At 39.2% G+C, this 21386-nt stretch overlaps 1 protein-coding gene across 2 annotated transcripts in view; it reads right to left on the reverse strand.

The window, feature by feature from the left end:
• The window catches only part of rab5b (RAB5B, member RAS oncogene family), a 35375-nt gene extending 14273 nt beyond the window's left edge, over nucleotides 1-21102 (reverse strand). Inside the window, exons 1-4 of one of the 2 annotated variants that reach the window (XM_012956732.3) lie at nucleotides 20970-21102; nucleotides 7454-7718; nucleotides 1986-2137; nucleotides 953-1075 (exon numbers count right to left, since the gene is read on the reverse strand). In XM_012956732.3, coding sequence (XP_012812186.1) covers nucleotides 953-1075; nucleotides 1986-2137; nucleotides 7454-7616 — 438 coding nt within the window. In that variant the 5' untranslated portion in view covers nucleotides 7617-7718; nucleotides 20970-21102. 2 annotated transcript variants of the gene reach the window in all.
• Between the last annotated feature and the right edge of the window lie 284 nt (nucleotides 21103-21386).

Below are 21386 nucleotides of genomic sequence, written 5' to 3' on the forward strand. Positions count from 1 at the left end.
GGAAATCAAAAGAGGGGATTTCTTTTTTTATTCAACTTCAATAAATAAATACATTTTTATTTATTTTTTTTTGCGGCTCTGTGATTTCCCTAGAGTGCCTGGAGGCCCACTTTGTTTCTATTGGTGACAGTTTTCCGCTCAACGAGCTGAGGGTCTGGGACTGGTGTATCCAGACCACTAATTCAATTTATTGAGTTTATCTACATAGGTTTCTTGTGGCACCTTTATCTTTTGTTGCTATAGTTGCCATTAAAGTCAATAGCAGACTGCACATGGATTTTTGGACATTTCTTTCAACAATCAGAAATACAGACATAAACTGACTGGTATGCCATTAGCCTTAAAGTACACATTGTCAAAAAAAAAAAAAAAAAGAATTCCCCCCCACCTGAGGTGCAAGCTAGTAGAGTCCAAATTAGTGTGCAAGGAAACTAAGTGCAGGCAGCCATGTTTGAACACTATGATTAGTGTACCAGGTTTCTTTAGAAGACCCTCTCATTATGTGCCTTTGCATAAGTGAACATGGCCATCGTGTCTTTTTCCTCTTCAGTTCTCTTTTTCTACTGTTCTTGGTTCATTTCTTTTAAATGTTTTTTTTTTTTTTTAAACTTATGGAAGCTAGGCCCAGACTGGCAATCTGTGGATTCTGGCAAATGCCGGAGGGGCTGCTGTAAGATGCCATAGACAGTCACTATTTATTGGGCTGGTGGGGGGCTGTTTGGGATTCTGTGTACATGAAATGCCAGAGCTTAATTTGAATCCCAGTCCTGGTCTGATGGAGGTAATAGGACAAACTGCTTAAGCAGGTATTTACTGCTTGTATGTTTGAAAAATATTTTAAGCTACAAATTTTATCTTCAGAACCTCTAACTAAATTAAATTTGGTACTGATACATAAATATTAGAGAATATACAATATGAATTAAGAAAGGTGACAGAAAGTACTACTTACTTCATACTCCACCATCCGTTTACTAGTGAGGTCAGCCTTGTTCCCTGACAAAGCTATCACAATGTTAGGACTGGCTTGCCTCTGTAACTCTTTTACCCATGTCTTGGCTCTGGCAAATGTTTCCTGCAGAATAAAATGAATACAACTGTGTAGATTAGTCAGCACTCACCACTCTTCTGTTGTTCATTATTCGGTGCCCTTTATATGTTGTCTGCACATCAACTGTATCAAAAACTAGTACTAGGTGTCACAGCACCATCAAAACTAACAAGTTTAAAAAGCTTTTATTGGAAATTCATGGCTCAGATTTCCACCAGCAAGCAGTGTGCTGCCGGAGATCTAAGCCATTGATTCCCAAAAGCTCTTTAAACTTCTTACTTATGATGGAGGTCTACTACTAGAATACAAATGAAAAGCAAACTCAAAATGTAGATGTGTTTCAAATTAGAAATGCTATAGGAAAGTGTTCATTGAATAGTGCAATTCAAAGCTTTTGTGGCAAATACAAAATACAAACTAAGTAATTTGCTGCTGGTTTGCCAACTAAATCAGAATTAAAAATGCAGCTCATTATGTTAGAGAAAAAGTAAGAAGGAGATCTCTACCCTGTAGAGCAGGGATCCCCAACCTTTTTTTTATTCATGAGCCACATTCAAATGTGAAAATACTTGGAGAGCAACACAATCATAAAACATTTTCCTGGGGGTGCCAAATAAGGGCTGTTATTGGCTATTTGGTAGCCCCTATGTGGACTGGCAGCCTACAGGAGGCTCTGTTTGGCAGTACACCTGTTTTTTATGCAACTAAAACTTGCCTCTAAGCCAGAAATTCAGAAATAAGCACCTGCTTTAAGGCCACTGGGAGCAACATCCAAAGGGTTGGAGAGCAACATGTGGCTCACGAGCCACTGGTTGGGCATCACTGCTGTAGAGCAAGTACACAATGAAAAATCCTTTCTAGGACGAGGTAGTCCCATGCTTTCAGCAGCACTTCAGTGCTAGAGTAAAGGCCTTTTGTGAATATAGTCCCTTACCTGGTTTGTGATATCATATACCACAATGGCAGCCTGTGCTCCCCGGTAATACATGGGTGCCAAGCTGTGGTATCGCTCTTGTCCTGCTGTATCCCAGATTTCAAATTTTACAGTTGTGTCATCCAGGCAGACAGACTGTGTGAGAAATGCCGCTGTGAAGGAGATTCAAGGAAACAAATCAACAAATCCTTTCTCCAGCCACACAGAGCCCAGTGTTCAACACTAACTAATGGGAATCTGCACTAAGGTATCTCATGCTATTAAATCCTACAGCTGGCTCTATTTATGATGCAATTTAATCATGCTGTTGATAGTGATAATCTTTGAATGTGTGTGAGTTTTTGTTTTTTTATTTGAGGTACATTCTACTGCCTTATCTGCTTTCTATTAGGTGTCCTCCTTAGGGGGGAGTTTACTAAGTATTTCCTTTTTATTCCTCCACAATCCATGTTTTTTTCCTTTTTTTTTTTTTTTTTTGCACTAAAACGAATACAAAACCTTGCCATGTAAAAGGTAAAAGTTGTTGAGGTCATGTTGAAGTTAGTGGTAGTTGTCCTATGCAAATTGTAACAATCTTTATTTGTGCTGTTATAGAATATGCAGGAAAAAACATGAAAAATTAATGGTTTTGGTTCTGAATTTTAAATCATTCATGCTTTTTATATTTGGATCTTTTAATAAATGACTAGACATTTGTGGTTTTTGTGGAAATGTGTTTATTCCCGATTTCAAAAAACTCTAAAACCACTAAACTCAATATGTTGATAAATTAGCCCTTAAGGTTTAGATTTAGCCAAAACATCTCTACAGCTTGTCTCATTACTGCATCTGAACAATTTGCTGCTTAAAGTGCAAAGTTCTTTGAAGCCACATATGCCACATGTTAAGAGTTACAATTCAGTTACGCTGAACTCCAAGAATCAAGCTGGTTTCATTCATAACTGCTATTTGATTGCTTCTCAAGCTTTTAAAGAAAAGAGGACTGTCAAGTCTTTCTTTTCTCCATATTGGCTTAAAATGGACTTGTTATTTTTTTGAGGTAGCAAAAGTTTAAGCATCAACAAAATTACTTTAGTTTCATAACTAGAAATACAGAGGAACATATTTAGAAAAAATTGCAGAAACAGATACACCTTTAAGGGAAGCTAGGAAATACCTTTCAAAAGAAATATAGTATTTACAGTAATATAGTAAGTTATGGTGAAAAAAGACACAGGTCCATCAAGTTCAATCTTTAAGCCTATATATAACCTGCCTAACTGCTAGTTGATCCAGAGGAAGGCAAAAAAAACCCCATCTGAAGCCTCTCTAATTTGCCTCAGAGGGTAAAAATTCCTTCCTGACTCCAAGATGGCAATCGGACCAGTCCCTGGATCACTGGTAAATAAAGCCTTAGAGAGGTTATTTTACGATCCCCTCATATTTATACACAGTTATCATATCCCCCTTAAGCTCCTCTTTTCCAACATAAAAAGACCCAGTTGTACATTCATCTCTTATTTAGAAAAAAGAAAAATGGAGATTGCCACAGTTCGCTGAACAACAAATTTCACAATACCCAATACATAGATTAACTATGCCTCTACAGCAGTGCTGTCCAACTTCTGTTGTACCGAGGGCCGGAATTTTTCCGACCTACGTGGTGGAGGGCCGATAATGGAAGCCAGTTTTGACCACTCCCCTTTTTGAAACCGCACCCACTTGAAACCACACCCATGTTATCACATGACCATACCCATATTAATGGTTGTAGTACAGCAAAAGCCTGCCATACTCTGCCTGCCCTACCCTGCCTGTGTGTGCCATACTCTGCCTTCACTACCCTGCCTGTGTGTGCCATACTCTGCCTGCCCTACCCTGCCTGTGTGTGCCATACTCTGCCTTCCCTACCCTGCCTGTGTGTGCCATACTCTGCCTTCCCTACCCTGCCTGTGTCTGCCATACTCTGCCTTCCCTACCCTGCCTGCGTGTGCCATACTTTCACTGTGTGTGCCATTCTTGGCTGGTTTGTGCCATACTTGGCCTGTGTGTGCCATACTCTGCCTTCCCTACCCTGCCTGTGTGTGCCATACTCTGCTTGCCCTATGATGCCTGTGTGTATGGAACACACAGGCAGCCTACAATGACACAATGCTGGCACTGCTTCTACAGTCTGCACAATAACTATATATTAAAAAACTTTTTAATTGAAGTACCACCTCGGTATATGTTCTTTTTGTAGTGTGCAGGGATTATTTGTGGGTTTCTACTGCTCCTGAGGTGTGAACAGGGAAACAATGTGGGTGATTACAGCCTGAGCCTGAGGTGTGAACACTGCACAATGCAGAGATTAAAAGGTGCGAACAATGCAGAGATTAAAAGGTGTGAACAACACAGGGGATTACATATTTAAACAATACAGCCTGACTACAGCCTGACTCTGAGGTGAGAACCATGCAGGGGGGGCAGTTAATCACAGTACTGATACCATTTAAAGCTTACACAAGAGTAAGCCATCAAAGCAGCCAGACAGGTGGGGGGCCACACAGAGGGGGGTCTACATACTGCTCTACAGTATGGTAGAAGTACATAGAGAGCTGTGCCCTAGCTAACCTAAACGGTATAACTGAAGCATTTTGCCATATCTAAACACTATGGGGCCGATTCACTAAAGTCCAAAAAAACGAGTGCTATTAATAGCATGGGTTAAAAATATTATCACTTCTTATATTTTGCGAGTTAATGATCGATTCACTAAAAGGACATTTGTCTGAATTAAGAAGCGATGCTCGCCGTTATTTATCTGCTAATGACATATTTTCAAGTGGTATTTTAAACCATGCAATATATTTATATGTTATTTCGTAGCACCAGATATTAGCGCACGCTATTACGCACGTAGCAGTTACTTTCTAAAAACTACTATTCTGAAAATTACCATTTCCCTGACAACTGGAGGATACAACACTCTAGGAAGATGACATACTTGAACTAAATCTGACTGCAAACTCCATCTTGTCACCACAATCACCGGCTGCAACTTTGTTTAGTAACGCCTACTCCTGGGAGGCATTAAGTTTCACAGTAATTATCGCCACATTTTATGCTTTTAACGCTTTATATGTGTTTGTGAATTATGCCTTCGTATTATTTCTATTCGATAATTACATCAATGCCATGCAAATACCGCTTTGCGATAATGCGTTTTTTTGCACATGTGAAATGACTGATGAATCGGTACTTAATTATCGACGAAAAAAACTATGCGATAAGCGCAAACAACATTTAGTGAATCTGCCCCTATACCTCTTAAGAGTTTCCACTGTAAAACAAACAGGAATTTTGTTTCCTATGTTGGCAATTACTTCCATTTACCTTTTTGCTTCTCTAAAGGTGTAAGGTGTAGGTTCTGCCATATCTTATTTCGGCCAATAACAATTTTTTTGTTTCTCTTTTGCCTCTGTTCTCCTCCCAAAATCTTCTCTCAGCCTAATAAGCATCTAGCAAGGAATTCCGATGTGTTGTTACTGAGCAACCAAAAAGAAGCAGCTAGGGAGTATAAAGCAGTCCTGCCATAACAAAGAGCAGCAATAAAGCTTGCTCCTAGCAGGCAGATGCCATTGCATAGTTAGCCCCTGCACTAAGCAACTCCACAAGAACATATTTAGAGTTTAAAGTCTGAGTCATTACTTTGTAGAAAGTAAAGCCTAACAGGCAAATACAAGCTTCCCTGGTTAATTTTTTTTCTATATTGGGTATAATTTCATTTATTGTCTTTGATTTTTAAAATGCCATAATATATGAGAGATAAAAGTGTCATTGCACTTCACTATCCCAAGTTTTAGCTGGAACACATCCACAAGCAAAGCAATATAAAAACAACTCAAAAGATTAATTATCAGGCTAAAGTTATGCCTGCTTCAGAAATAACCCAATATAAAAAAACTTTCCTTTAAAAAAAAATGAAAATATGCCTACAGCATCCTGAGCCTCACGCTACAGCAGTGTGAAGCCACAATAAAGTGATCTGAGGTTGTTGTAAAATAGAGTGTTGCTATGTTGCATTTGTATCTATTTACTGAAACTTTAGGAATCACGCACATTGCACAGTATTGCTCATCTGCTGGTGCAAATGCCTCATACTGGAGACTGGACAACTACTACTCCGAACAGATAAAATCTTGTGTAGGATGCATAATAGCCCCAACACAGAAACCAGTCTTAGTCTCCTCTAAGCCCCCCCCTTTTGCCTAAATGCCATTGCTTTATGAGACTACTAAAAACAAATAACATCATATTCTCCTGTTGGGGTATTTATGGTTACCTACATAGTTACATAGGGTTAAAAAAAAGACCAGAGTCCATCAAGTTTAACTCTTCCAAGTGAACCTAGCACACACAAACCTATACTGACCTACCTATACCATATATACAAACATCAATACTAACTGTAGATTTTAGTATCACAATAGCCTTGGATACTATGCTTGTTCAAGAACCCATCCAAGCCCCTCTTAAAGGCATTGTGTATGTAACTGCACAGAAAACTGAAAAATTGTAATAGCTACATAGTAAAGATTAGTATATACGGTACATAGCAGAGATTAATATATAATTGCGCAAGAGTGTGAGGGCTACAGACAGCATTTAGCTAAGGGGTGGGGTTGTATGTGAAACATACTAACATATTATGACTGTGAATATGCCATACCATAAACTTCACATGCTTATTATTGTACATATTTCACAGTCAGGGCTATTTTATGATACCCTCACTCAGAGCCCTCTTAATAAAGAAAAGTGAATCAAAATGGCCAGTGAACTGAAGGCTCTGCCTGATGGCCAACTCAGAGGGACATTTTGGTGTGGATTCTAATCTGCTGTTTTATACGGCTTGAACCACAGCAAGACAGCAGCTACAATCATGCCTTTCTCTTGCTGTAAGCCTGTTCAGACCTAAGAAGGCCCCAAAAATATGTTGGACTGCAAGAGGAAGTCCATAGTGAAAACTCTGCATTAAAGGTAATCTATAACCATGATTAATACAGCTCCAATGCAAAATATTATTTTGTCACATATACACATGTAACAGAGAAGGCTTATATTTAACATCTCTTGTGCATTGTGTTAAGGATCTACATGGCTGTCAATTTTCTTTGGGGGGGGTATATAATTTGAGCAGGTGGGAAACTGTGGTATCAAACAGGACACCTGCTTCACATACAAAGGCTGCAATATTTTGTGACTTGGAGCAGGCAATCTATTTTTGCCACTATAGTAGCACTCCATTGCTTTTCCACGTGTCGACCCAACTGTGAACCTACTGCTTGGCAGTAGCAGTAACCCTATGCATGGCCGTTAGAATCCTCAACCCACCCAAATGCAACAGGACCCAAGTGCCCATATATACCAACTCTATACCACAGGTATTATCATTTGTACTAGAATCAGTTTCTTGGACAACAAACCAGACCCTAACATGCACTTACCACCAATGGTACTTTCCTGAAACTCATGAAATTGCCCCTTCACGAAACGCAATACCAGGCTCGACTTTCCTACTGCCGATTCACCCAGCAGCACCAATTTGAATTGGCATATTTTACTGGCTTGCGACTGACCGTTTGGCCTTGCAGCTCCTCTACCGGCCATGTCCTAGAAAGTAAAAAGAGGAAGGGCTCCAGAGGATGGAGGAAGGATCTGGACAATCACTGGGCAGGTGGAGGACAGGCAGCAGATCCAAGCAAAAGTAGACTGTAAAATACAAGAAGATTAGAATATTTAGTGTGACGTTTTCTTTTTAAACCAGATCAGCTAATTTTTATAGTTTATAAAAGTATTTAGTATCACATTGCAACCAACATGTAAAGTATAGTAAAGTATAAATTATATTAAAGTAATACTAACACCAGTACAGTATTGGGCATGAGGGAAACAAAAAGTGCAAAACAGAACACAAAATGATGGCAAACGAGAAATGGTCATAAGTAACAGAAGAATAAAAGGACAGAAGGGAAAGCAGCCGAGGGGAGGGTAGAGAATGGTATAATTCTCAGTTATTCTTAGTACAACTCGAGCTGCTAGAATATGCCTTTAAAAATAAAAACCTAAAAAAATCCACATACAGTAGAAGTACAGCAGGAAAACAATGCAGTCCCAGCATGTATCCAAATGGACTTCCACTTAGTTATGCAACAATGCTCAGTAAATTATATGCTGAATAAGCACTGCTAGGGTTTCCCTTTTATCACCAGACATATAAAAATCTTCATGCTACATGCTTCAGTTCAGATGAATGCCACATGGGTGCTTTGAAAGTGCAGTCAGCAGCACACTTTTCACATGGAACAGTTGTATTCTTTTATTATTATATATACACAATGCTAATGTAAACTACTTGGAGTGTGTTTCTTACTAACTTCTGCTAATGGCTATAAAGTAGGGCTTATTACATGGTTCATGGAATACAGGCTGTTGGGACACATTAACGCACCAATGCACTCCTCAGCCAGATGGGATTTTTAAACCTGCCTAATTGATATCTAATAGCCCCATACATGGGCAATAAACTGCTGACCTTCAGCCATTAAGTAGAATGAGCATTGCATTGAGAGGGACCAGCTCTGAACTGTTCAGACCACCACAGAATCAGATCCATCACGCAGCAATTCTCCTGCTCTGTTTCCATTTGTATTCCAGATTATTGCAGCATTGCCCTATTGTGACTGACACATCTGACTCTCCCACAGCCTGCACACAAACATGTTGGAAACTCAGTCTCTCTAGATAACCATGGGATTTGCAGAGTTTGTTTGTTAGTGACTTGTTACTGACATGATTGCTGTCATTAAAGGAGACATATTGGATAAATGGGAAAAACCCTAATTTTGTAGGCAATTATGAATAATATACGGTGCTGGTTTCCCTTTGGGCTAAACATTAATCCTCTCTGTAACAATGGCCCCTTTATTGGAGCTCCCTATAGATCATATCACTTCTCCGTCTAGTGTGAAATGAAGAGTGGGCGTGTCCTAACGGTCCCTGCCAGAAGCACAGTAGGAGGGGGAGAGCCAATCACAGCCCTGCAGTCACACAAGCAAAGACAGGCTTCAGTTCCCTATCAGGTCAGCCTAGCTGTTGATTGGTTCCTATCCTACAGTGCAGTGTACTGAGGGCCACCGGCTCCCCAGCTCATCCAGAGAATTCAGCCAGCAAGAAGTGGAATGGATGAGCGGGGCTAGGGGGGTTTTTGTGGAATTTCTCAATAAATCAGTCAGAAACACAACTTTTTAAGCACAATCCTTCTATATCTAGAGGAGTATAATTCACTGGTACAGTCTTAATTTTTATAGGATATGTCTCCTTTAAGATTGTTGTTGGACTATTGGATAGCACTAGGCTGGGGTATGCTTATAAACGGATAAGCAGATAAACTCAGGTCGAGAATTAGCCTCTACACTGCCATCAGCCTCGCCCAGTGAATTTACCCCGAGCCATTGTGTTGCCTGAGGTGCAAACACATGATTCCTATCATTGATAGAAATGTGTCAGTATCACTTTAAATTGAACTTTATGGTGCTGCAGGCCCTTTTCACAACACAGTGAGATCAGCTTTTCATGCTGAATTTATTCACTGCATTGATTGAGGCTTCTCAATGGTCTGAGTAGGCCGCTGGGAGAAAGTGTATTCCCATTACTACTGCTACTGAGAAACACTAAGTAATCTGAGAGCACTTAGGCACTGAAGCCACATATAAAGGGACCAATAAGGGCAGCTATAATGTGTCAGCAGTTCTTACCTACTATAGGGGAGTCTGAAGAGCTTCCTTAACAGGCCTAACAGTCTCCTTTTTAAAGAAAATATACACTATATACACTTGGCCCCCAACCTTTCTTACTCGTGAGACACAGTCAAATGTTAAAAGACTTGGAGAGCAACACAAGCATCATAAAAGTTCATGGAGGTGCCAAATAAGGCACATTTGTAGAACATGCAGTCACATGGATAAATAAATAACACATATCCATATAATTGGTTCAGAAGGATCCTATGTGCATCCAGAGAAAACAAACAGAATGTCTGAGAATATCTAATTAAACACTTGTTGAGCAGATTAAAAAAGGTAAAAAATAAAGACATCATATTATAAAGCAATAGCAACAGACGGAATCATTCCTGGAACCTGATAGTAATGGCAGCAGCTAGTACACTAAAACTATTTAAATATCACACTGATAAAATATTCATTTTAAAAACAGTACTCATTCAGGCATTTGATTGCTAAGTAACACAGAAGAGTTCTTACACTTGGAAGTTATTGCTTGGATAGGGTTCACGTAACATGGATCCTTTATTTGTGTCTATCTTCTTCTTGAACCCTTGGTGCTGTCACTTTGTGAATGGAGTGTAAAAATGTTCAGCTCACTCCGAATACTGCGCTGAATGGAATATTGGTATTACCCTGGAAAGCCCCTAGCTTTGTGTCATGTGACCTGCCTTTTGGGAGAACTCAACAGAACAGAGCTCTGCATCTGGCCCATATTTAAAATCCAGTACAAGGCGCAAAATGCAGCTAGCAAAATTAATGCCAGCAGGACTGGTAAATGAGCACCATTATGGGCTGTTCAAAATCAATGCAACAATGTATGCACTACAAATTATAAAAAAAAACAAAAAACAAAACTATAAATTTGCACTACAAATAAAATAAAAAAAGCTAATATCGACAAATGATATTAGCTTTGCCTTGGTGGTATATGCAGTATGGCAGCTCCCACTTCTGTTATTCTTTAAATATACATAGGTGCATAAAATATTTGCAGAATAACCTTTACATTAATGTTTTACAGAACATTAAAGAGTAAACTCAAAGAACTCACTTCTTATTGCCATCACTATCTGTTGAGGAGACCCTGTAAGCTTTAAGCCCATCTGCCTGGCATCATGTGATCTGTATATATCCCCCTTTTTATCATACTGTCCCATGGGCAACTTTTGTCAACACATTATGACCATTTAGTAAGGTTTCCTTTGAAGAGCAGTGATTCCTTTAATTAGATCAAGTGTCTTTAACATTGTGTAGAGCATCAGAGTCTGGTGTCTGGATTTTCTGCATCAGTTGAAATTTTTCTGCATGGTTCTTTGAAGGTTGTTGGTTTCCCTTTAAACTCTGGATATCCAGGAATTCAGAGGCAATCAGCAATGTACATTTTCCCAAGCTTTTTTTTTTTTTTTCTTGTTTGATCAAGAAAACAGAACACTTGCGCATGTGTCTACTTAGAAGAACTTGCTTTGGTAGAGATAAATAAGGCAAGAGTGCCAACTAGTGGCCACATTTATCATACATCTATATATGGGAAGATATCAATGCAGTATAAGATTATTTTTAAACTTTTAGATGCTGTCAAAAGTCTCTGTGTGAATTTATGAAGGCAAAATTCTCACACATAGAGCTCACACAGCCTGCACATCTGCGCCAGGTGTATTCTGTAAAAGTTTATGAAGTGTATAGGGAATATAGGAGAATGGTGGCTGATTGGTTAGAACCCTTGCACCAATGCAGTCCTGAGATCAAAAATACATGAATTTGTGATTTCTGTTTTTCTACACAGTATTGTATCATTTTACCCACACGTCCTGCAACTGTTAAAATCTTCACAGAAGATATTGAAAAGAAAAAAAACTGCCCAATTTTCCTTCAGTTTACAGAATCTAGGAAAAATATCCTAAAAATGCAACGCAAACAAAACAAAATAAGATTCCATATACAGATGCAGTGTAAAATAAACCAGGCACATTACGGAACAGTGGCACACATATTAAACCTATAGATTTATTAATTAGTAAATATTGCCCTTTCTGTGGTTCGATTTCTTTTCCACATATACTTGTACTACAGGCAATTTATACTACAGAAGAATCCCACATTTACATGCCCAGATTTTCCATTTTACTTGAATTGACAATTTTTTTTTGTGGCCCCATACAGACAAGTTTCATCCTTTTTTTTTCCTAGATGTTTTGCGTTATGTTTTACCAGAATCTAAGTCGTTTTGACGCCAACCCCTCGGAAATGTAAAATTGTGGTTCTACTGTATACAGTATCCTGCTATAACTATATTGTTACTGGTGGTTTATTTATATGAACTAAATTAGAGTGTCTGAAGCAAATGCGCTATTTTCACCAGTGCACATTTGAATATTTACAAAAAAAAAACAAAACCCTTTTGTATTGTGTTCCTGATGCTTCAGATTTGGATACTTTCTTGAACCACAGCTAAATGTTAGGAAAGACATTATTATTTTCAAAACACCATACCTTTGGCGTTATATTTAGGCCGTTCCCTGCTTGTTTTCCCAGTGGAAGAGAAGAGTAACCCTACACACCATTTAGTAAGTCGACTAGGAAATCACGTACTGGAGTTGACAACCCAATAGGTTTTAAAAATGTGTCACTTTCCCTTTAACTATCCCTTAAATCAGTGATCCCCAACCAGTGGCTCAGGGACAACATGCTGCTCCCCAACCCCTTGGATGTTGCTCTCAGTGCCCACTTAAATAATGCCAGTGAATATAACCCCAGAATTTTGGGACAAGAAGGTAGTTCTAAATACATTAATAATTAGATAAAGATGTATTTTTGAATATAAAAGTTATAAGGATACTATATTTGAATGCATCCCCCACTGCGCTTTAGTGCAAAAACAGTGTGCTAATCAGAATTAACAATGCCATTTCCATTAAAGGAATAAATACAAAATACAAACACACAGATCTCAAATATTTGTAAAAATGGAATATATACCTACTATGTTCTCTTTTTCTTTTATATTTTTTGTTGAAATGTATAGATAAAAGAGATTTTTAAAAAAATGGAATATATTGTAGTGTCACCCACTGTGACCTACAGCACTTATATTTGCCTATTTGTGTCTGTTAGTTACCCTCCCATATAGATTGTAAGCTCTACAGGGCAGGGACCTCCTTCCTCTTGTGTCCTCGACTCTTAACTTATTGCTGCTGTATTTATCTGTATTTATTATTATACTTTGTATTTATCTATTATCTTAACACCCTGTTTGTATTAACGTATTCTACTGTACAGCACTGCGTACATAAGTAGCGCTTTATAAATAAAGATATACATACATACAGTGGTGTGAAAAACTATTTGCCCCCTTCCTGATTTCTTATTCTTTTGCATATTTGTCACACTTAAATGTTTCTGCTCATCAAAAACCGTTAACTATTAGTCAAAGATAACATAACTGAACACAAAATGCAGTTTTTAAATGAAGGTTTACGTTATTAAGGGAGAAAAAAAACTCCAAATCTACATGGCCCTGTGTGAAAAAGTGTTTGCCCCCCTTGTTAAACAATAACTTAACTGTGGTTTATCACACCTGAGTTCAATTTCTGTAGTCACCCCCAGGCCTGATTACTGCCACACCTGTTTCAATCAAGAAATCACTTAAATAGGAGCTACCTGACACAGAGAAGTAGACCAAAAGCACCTCAAAAGCTAGACATCATGCCAAGATCCAAAGAAATTCAGGAACAAATGAGAACAAAAGTAATTGAGATCTATCAGTCTGGTAAAGGTTATAAAGCCATTTCTAAAGCTTTGGGACTACAGCGAACCACAGTGAGAGCCATTATCCACAAATGGCAAAAACATGGAACAGTGGTGAACCTTCCCAGGAGTGGCCGGCCGACCAAAATTACCCCAAGAGCGCAGAGACAACTCATCCGAGAGGCCACAAAAGACCCCAGGACAACATCTAAAGAACTGCAGGCCTCACTTGCCTCAATTAAGGTCAGTGTTCACGACTCCACCATAAGAAAGAGACTGGGCAAAAACAGCCTGCATGGCAGATTTCAAAGGCGCAAACCACTTTTAAGCAAAAAGAACATTAAGGCTCGTCTCAATTTTGCTAAAAAACATCTCAATGATTGCCAAGACTTTTGGGAAAATACCTTGTGGACCGACGAGACAAAAGTTGAACTTTTTGGTAGGTGCGTGTCCCGTTACATCTGGCGTAAAAGTAACACAGCATTTCAGAAAAAGAACATCATACCAACAGTAAAATATGGTGGTGGTAGTGTGATGGTCTGGGGTTGTTTTGCTGCTTCAGGACCTGGAAGGCTTGCTGTGATAGATGGAACCATGAATTCTACTGTCTACCAAAAAATCCTGAAGGAGAATGTCCGGCCATCTGTTCGTCAACTCAAGCTGAAGCGATCTTGGGTGCTGCAACAGGACAATGACCCAAAACACACCAGCAAATCCACCTCTGAATGGCTGAAGAAAAACAAAATGAAGACTTTGGAGTGGCCTAGTCAAAGTCCTGACCTGAATCCTATTGAGATGTTGTGACATGACCTTGAAAAGGCGGTTCATGCTAGAAAACCCTCAAATAAAGCTGAATTACAACAATTCTGCAAAGATGAGTGGGCCAAAATTCATCCAGAGCGCTGTAAAAGACTCGTTGCAAGTTATCGCAAACGCTTGATTGCAGTTATTGCTGCTAAGGGTGGCCCAACCAGTTATTAGGTTCAGGGGGCAATTACTTTTTACACACAGGGCCATGTAGGTTTGGATTTTTTTTCTCCCAAAATAATAAAAACCTTCATTTAAAAACTGCATTTTGTGTTTACTTGTGTTATCTTTGACTAATAGTTAAATGTGTTTGATGATCAGAAACATTTTGTGTGACAAACATGCAAAAGAATAAGAAATCAGGAAGGGGGCAAATAGTTTTTCACACCACTGTACATACAAAACAAAAACAAAACCAAACCAAATTCCAATGACAAAAACAAATGAATGAAAAAGTACCAGCAGCTGCATATTTCCTGCTACACACTGAATTTCACTGAAATCAGTTCTTAAGAAAACATGAAATCAAGAAATACACATTTAACTAGGGATTAGCATGAGCCTCTTGGAACTGGTACACCCAAGGCCATACCCCAAGCATTTAACTGGCTATGATAATGGTTCCATGCTATATCAAATAGTGTATATTGGAAATGAATGTATTGTAGGATGAAATGTACTTCGGTGGATAGAGAACACAGATAGGCCTTCCAGAATGCCTGCCCCGCATTGGCCAAGATGGGCATAATGGCAGTGTGTTACTTTAAGGACATAAAAGAAAAATAAATGTACGTCTTGTCTACATATTGCACAATGCTCTTTTTACTTATCTTTTGAAACAGAAACATAAAGAGACAAATGCATATTTTACCAATGATGGGCTTTCCTTAGCGTCTGTAAACGCATTGGTCTGACTGCATTCAGATTCTGATATGAACTAAAGTCCCATTACGTCTGCTACCCATAAACTGCCTAACATCTCACAAAACCTTCCTTCTAATTGTGATAATCCTCTAGCAAAAAGACAGAAATCCTAATAGCCTTATGATCAGGGGTGTGGTACTTCATCATTCAGGGCATGGCCAGCCAACAATGTAACACAGCATAAAAAAAATACTCAACAGCTCATACACAAAAATACAATAAAACATAATCTAACCATAAAACCTCAAAGCTTGTACAAATATAATAAATCTGTATCCTGCACTTTGTGGCTTTATATGAAAAATACAGAGGTTACTCAAAAATAATAATACAGTGTGCTTCCGTTACATCATGTTTTAGTGCCACCTCATACCGAGCAAAATACTTCATTCCTCCCCATGTGACTGGGAAGCCACATGCATCCAATCTCTCATTTAGTGTTAATAGCCCATGCTACTCTGGACTCTACCGCTAGACCCTAAAAACTAAACAAAAAAAAACCCTCTTTGCTTTTGCTGGGAACAACTGGTTATTGTCTATGAAGATTCTCATTCATCCAGGTCATGATATACAGTATCTAGTAGAATTAAGTCTAAAACAACTGGACTTTTCTGAGTTTTTCTTGAAAACGTTTCACCACTCATCCGAGTGGCTTCTTCAGTTCAAATGACTGGTAGGGAATTCCCCGGTATTTAAACTCTTGATGGTAGTAGAGTCACAGACATCCAATCGCAATGGTTCCATTGAACTTGTTCAGTTAGGTGTTAGCTGAAACCGACAGGTGTAAGAAGGTATGATCCAATCACAATGGTACCAAGATTCTCATTGATGAAGGTGTTAATCCTTCAAAGTACATGACTGGAAGTGTGAACTGTTGTGAAACTGCCGGGGTAAGGATGTCAACGCACCTGGTTATTACAATGATAGACTAAGGGGCAGATTTATTAAATCACAAGTTCGAATCCTGAATGGGAAAAATTCGGATTGGAAACAAAAATTTCTGAAGATCGCAAATATCACGAAAATGCTTACAAAAAAATCGTATTAGTCACGATAATATCGTATTGGCGATCCGAAAGTCACTAAATTTTCGTACTTGTAAACAGCAATTTTTTCGTGCAAGCGTACAAAAAGTTGTGCAGCGGACGCCTGAAAAAAATTCGGCAAAAATACGCTTGGAGCGTTCGAATGAACGTTCGTGCCTTTGTAAATGTGCCCCTATGGGAAAGCTATATGTAACAACAATGGAAATGCCAGGAGATTTCTGTATTTTTTTCCCATTGCCAACAAAAAGAATTGTTACAAACAACTCAGGTCTTGTTTGTCTCCCACAAATAGCACAGTGCATAGTATTGCCTATGTCTATAAAGGTACAGGGTCAAATACAAGGAGAAATGTGATCTCATTGTGCGTTCCCTTATGGAAATAATATGTGGCTAGTGTAAATCTCATATTGCATCCACTCTTTCTGAAGAATATCTGGATAAACAGATATTATATTATTATATTTTGTCTAGTAAAAGGTGTGGAAAATTCTACGAAAATTCTAGCAGCAGTATTTTCCCATAAACAACAGTGAATTACAACATAAACATAAAATATTTGCTCCATATCCCTAAGCTCAGACACAAAGGCAGTCCCAATAACAGAGCCAGAATTCTTGTTTCGGATAATATCTTTCACATGACTTCCAAACCAGAATAAAACAAACTGAATTCTTGAAATTGTCACGCTAGTGAAGGAAACAATGAGCCACTAAATATCTGCATTGTCTATGGTGATGTACATAGAGCAAAAGAAAATACTGTACTCACCTATTAATTGATGATAACATAAATACGGTTATGGTTGCACCTGTCTAGCAAGGTGACAACAAAGAACCTGCCCCTTTGTTACTTTATTTATTGTTGAATGGTAAAATGTCTGGCTATATTGGGTCTTTTTATACAGACAATTTTCTGTAAAAAAACACATATACCACATTTTCAACACTTTGCCTGTTAAAATAAAATCCTACCTCATTTCCTTGTGTGTGTAAATGTGATAGGGGAGATTTTACGTTCAAATGAGGAAGGGATTTATATTTGAACAATGTATAATCTCTGTAGAGTGAGCACAATATGTTGGCACTATATTAATAAAGCATTCTAATAACTAAACTCAAACTTTAGTTAATTAAATAATATGTTTAGTTTGCAGGTTGAGCACTTCAGTTTCAGCATTCTCCAGAAAAAGTGATACTATCGGACTGGCACAGGGCAGTCAAATAGCCCACTAGTTGTCATATAACTCATCCCAATGATATCAGTGGAAAGGGGAACAAGAGGTGTAGCATAAGTAATAAAATTAAAAACAGCAATCATGGGTTCAGGAAGAACTGTGAAACCTCTGCTTTCATTGCTGGAATGGTAATTCCCTATGTGCCATTGCCCAAAACATTAATTTGGACCAAGAAACGACGATCTTACAAACATTACAAACACTCCTCTATTTTTCTATAACCTAATCTTCTCCGCCATTCCTTGTTACTACTTGGTAAGCCCTACCCGCCAATCAACAAAAATACATATTTTTTATATATGTCTCAGCATGCAAAAAACACACAAAAAATATGGGGTTCTATGTGAATATAAGTGTTTGCTACCAATTATATTTCCCTCTTTACTTCCAGGATCCAATTAATCAATATGCCTGTTGGCATTAGTCCAGCAGATAAACAGCAGAAGGCCATTACCTGAAAGATCTGCTGGTGATTGGCAGCATTAACAGTAAAGAGCTGCCCCTCTGCATTCAATCTCTGCGCTGATGGGTTGAACAGACAGATAGTATGCACGGGGACACACCTTCCTATTGTTCTGATCATTTGTGCAAAGCATATAAATGATCATAACTGCAGAAACTAAAAGAATAGCAACAGCATCTCTTCACATCCTTATCTGCCCATGCACAATGACCTGGATGACACTATACTTTGGAAGATGAAATTTCTAACTTGCTTGATTCTAGAACTGACCAATATCAATAGTATATACATAATAGTATGTGTATGGCCAGCTTTAGTCACCCACATAGTGAACTGAATCAGGTTGATGCAAATGTTTGGCTCCCAGACTAAAGAACCACATCAACCCCATCCTTGTGGAATACAGAAAGGATTTGTAATCCTACCTGATAGATATCTGACCAATCCCTAACAGATATCAGACAGGCAGTTAGTTTATTCCTGTGCAGTGGTTGACATGCTGCCTACCTGGACCAGAGGGGTCAAGTTGACAGCTAATATTGGCCTGTGTTATTTCTAATACAGCATGCTCGTGTAAACAGCTCTAAGGAAAAGAACCCATGTAAAGAATCCAGGCAAAAATGGCATGGCACAGTTAGTGTTGCTATTCTGGCAGGTTCATACCATTGCATATTATTCTTGTTCTTGGATCCCCTCTGTGGCCCCAGGCAGAATATAAAGCAGGCTTCTTGCTTATAAGCCTGGCTTTTTACTTTACTTCACATGTGCACCCTGACCAGGCTTTTGAGAGGATCCAGAAAGAAGAATATGGCGATTTGGCATTCTTATAGAAGTATCTCAGGTAAGTAATTATAATCACTGGGTGGTGTCTAACATTTTGGCACTCCCCAGTGATTATGAATTTTCCTCTACTTCATTTTTTTTAAATTAAAAGCATAGGCAGAATATATTTTTCAGTACAAGCTGATTTATTGTGCTAGTGTTGAACAAAAGAAGGGTATAATCACTTCTTTTCAAACTTTTCATTCAGGTAATTAGGACCTATTAAAGGAAAACAAAAGCAAAATCACTTGTTTATTAATGTTGTTTGACACCCCCTAGTGAATCTACATACTTTTCTGCTACCCTGGGCTGGTACTCCTCTTTTTTATTAAAAAAAAAAAAAGCACCAGCACGGGATAGTGTTTGCAGTGTGCAGCACAGTCATCTTAAAGGACAAGGAAAGGCTAGTAAAGAGTTAATCTCAAGCTGCAGGCATACCTTCAGTTATCTAAAAAGTGCCCTTAAGTCTCCCCATATTTCGCCTGTTCAAATGATCAGAAGCCAAACTAAGACCAGCTCCTTAGTAAGCGCATGCGCATGTAAGATATGCTGTGAGCGTGCACAAACAGGAGCGCTCGCCCTCCCACGGCAAAGACGGACGCGCGCCTAGGCTCAGGGGGGAGGGAATGATGTGCATGCTCAGTACAGAGCAGTGAGGGAAAGGAAGTGAGCATCCCTTTTCCAAGATGGCGGCACTGTTCTCTAAACCGATGAGAAAGTGTGCTGTAAGTAAAAAACTTATCTTGAGCCAAAAATAAAGTGTTTTTACTTAACAATAGTAGAACTATTGAAGGGTGTGTGCTTTATAGGTTTTGACTTTCCTTCTCCTTTAACTCTCAATATAGAACTTTTTTGTAGATTTACATACTGTGCTTTTGCCCTCCTAGAACTGGCACAGGGGACTTGGGGAACGTTGGCAGCATGGCACTCAGAAAACAGTACTCTGGGCTGGTACGTTATTTGAAGAGGAGCACTAGGTAGTAAATAAGCGACACTAATCACTGAGGGTTTTCTAGTCACTATTGCCTATTTACTTTTCCTCCTCCTCTGCTTCCCAAATAAGTGCTTTCCTGAATCTAGGACTCGATGCTGCCCCAATGCAGAAGGGGGGTCTTTGCTCCCTACTTTACACCTTTGATGCAGAATTTGGGACCATTTTGCCAGGAAGAGCCAGGGCAGCAAAGGTGATTACCCCCATTAAAGACAGACATACCATGTTAACTGTGAGACTCTTTTCTTACAGGGGTACATGTAGAATTGGCTATAGGAAGTGAACACAGCCCTATAACCCTGCTGCATTTAAGACTTCATAGCACTTTTCCAGCTGAACAGCTCCATGGTCTTTTGTAAATATAATCTGAGCATTAGTTTTCTTTTATATTTCTATACACATGTTGATAAAACAGGGTTATTCCTAAATCTAAAACCTAGATTTATTCCTGTTCTTATGAATCATGTGATAAACAAAACAGCCCTGTTTGCCAATACCTTCTTGTCGGAACACTACTCTGCCTTACCTAACCCAGCCCTAGTATAACTAAAAATACCAATGTTTATAAATAATACAACAGAAATACCCTATCTGGCTTGCAGCCTGTTTGCCAAGATTCTGCTGTCCAACACCTCCCAGGCGCATCCAACCTATACTAGACAGCTGAAGCATGCTGGGTGTTGTAGTTCAGGAAAAGATGGATGGGCAGACACAGGAGGAGCTCACTTCCTCTACGCCACTATCTTATTGTGACTGACAGCTGACTAAAAGCAGAACTCCTTAGGGGTCGGCAAATGCAGCTACAGCAGTACCTCTCACAGCATCCGATAATTGCATGCTGGGAACTGTAGTCCTGCAAAATCCACACAACAGAAGGTTAGGCATACCCGGGCCGACACCGGGTTGGGACAGTCACCCGGGCCCGCTCAGTTTTACTTCTTATGGGGGGTGACTGTGCTGCACTTACTTGGATTACCGGGACCCCTGCTGTCAGTGAGCTGCAGACTTCGGGAGGGCGGTTGCTAGGGTGCCTGTATGTTCTTTCCCCTATACAGCGTTCATACTGCCCAGCAGTCTGGCTTTTCCTTATACAGCCCAACAGTCCAGATTTCCCTAACAGCCCGCAGTCCCGGATCGTTACTTACACCTCCCGCAAAACTGTTAACTGCAACCTCCCAGCCTCCTGTCTCACAGAAATCCCAACGCCACAAGTCTCATCACGCGAGACTGAACGTCCCGACTGCACGTAAGCGCCGTGACGCGTCACGTACCGCCTTGTGGGAGTGGCATGCAGCGTAAGTTTGCTTTACACAGTCGGATGCTTGTAGGAAGTCACGGTACCTCCTTTCCCAACCTGTTTTTGTCTGATCGTCACGCCTCTGTTAAAGAGAAAAAGTAACAAAAAACACAAGACTTATTTTTCCTGTTGGTTTTCCGCCACCTCGGTTCACAATTGCTTTCAGAAGTAATACATTTCTGAGCAGAGTTATTTGCATGTTATTTAGACGAAATAAAATAAATCATTGTTAAAAACTAATGAATAATTCTGTAATGTTTTTAAT

Source organism: Xenopus tropicalis, chromosome 2 (genome assembly GCF_000004195.4).
Source record: "Xenopus tropicalis strain Nigerian chromosome 2, UCB_Xtro_10.0, whole genome shotgun sequence".
Classification (NCBI taxonomy): Eukaryota; Metazoa; Chordata; class Amphibia; order Anura; family Pipidae; genus Xenopus; species Xenopus tropicalis.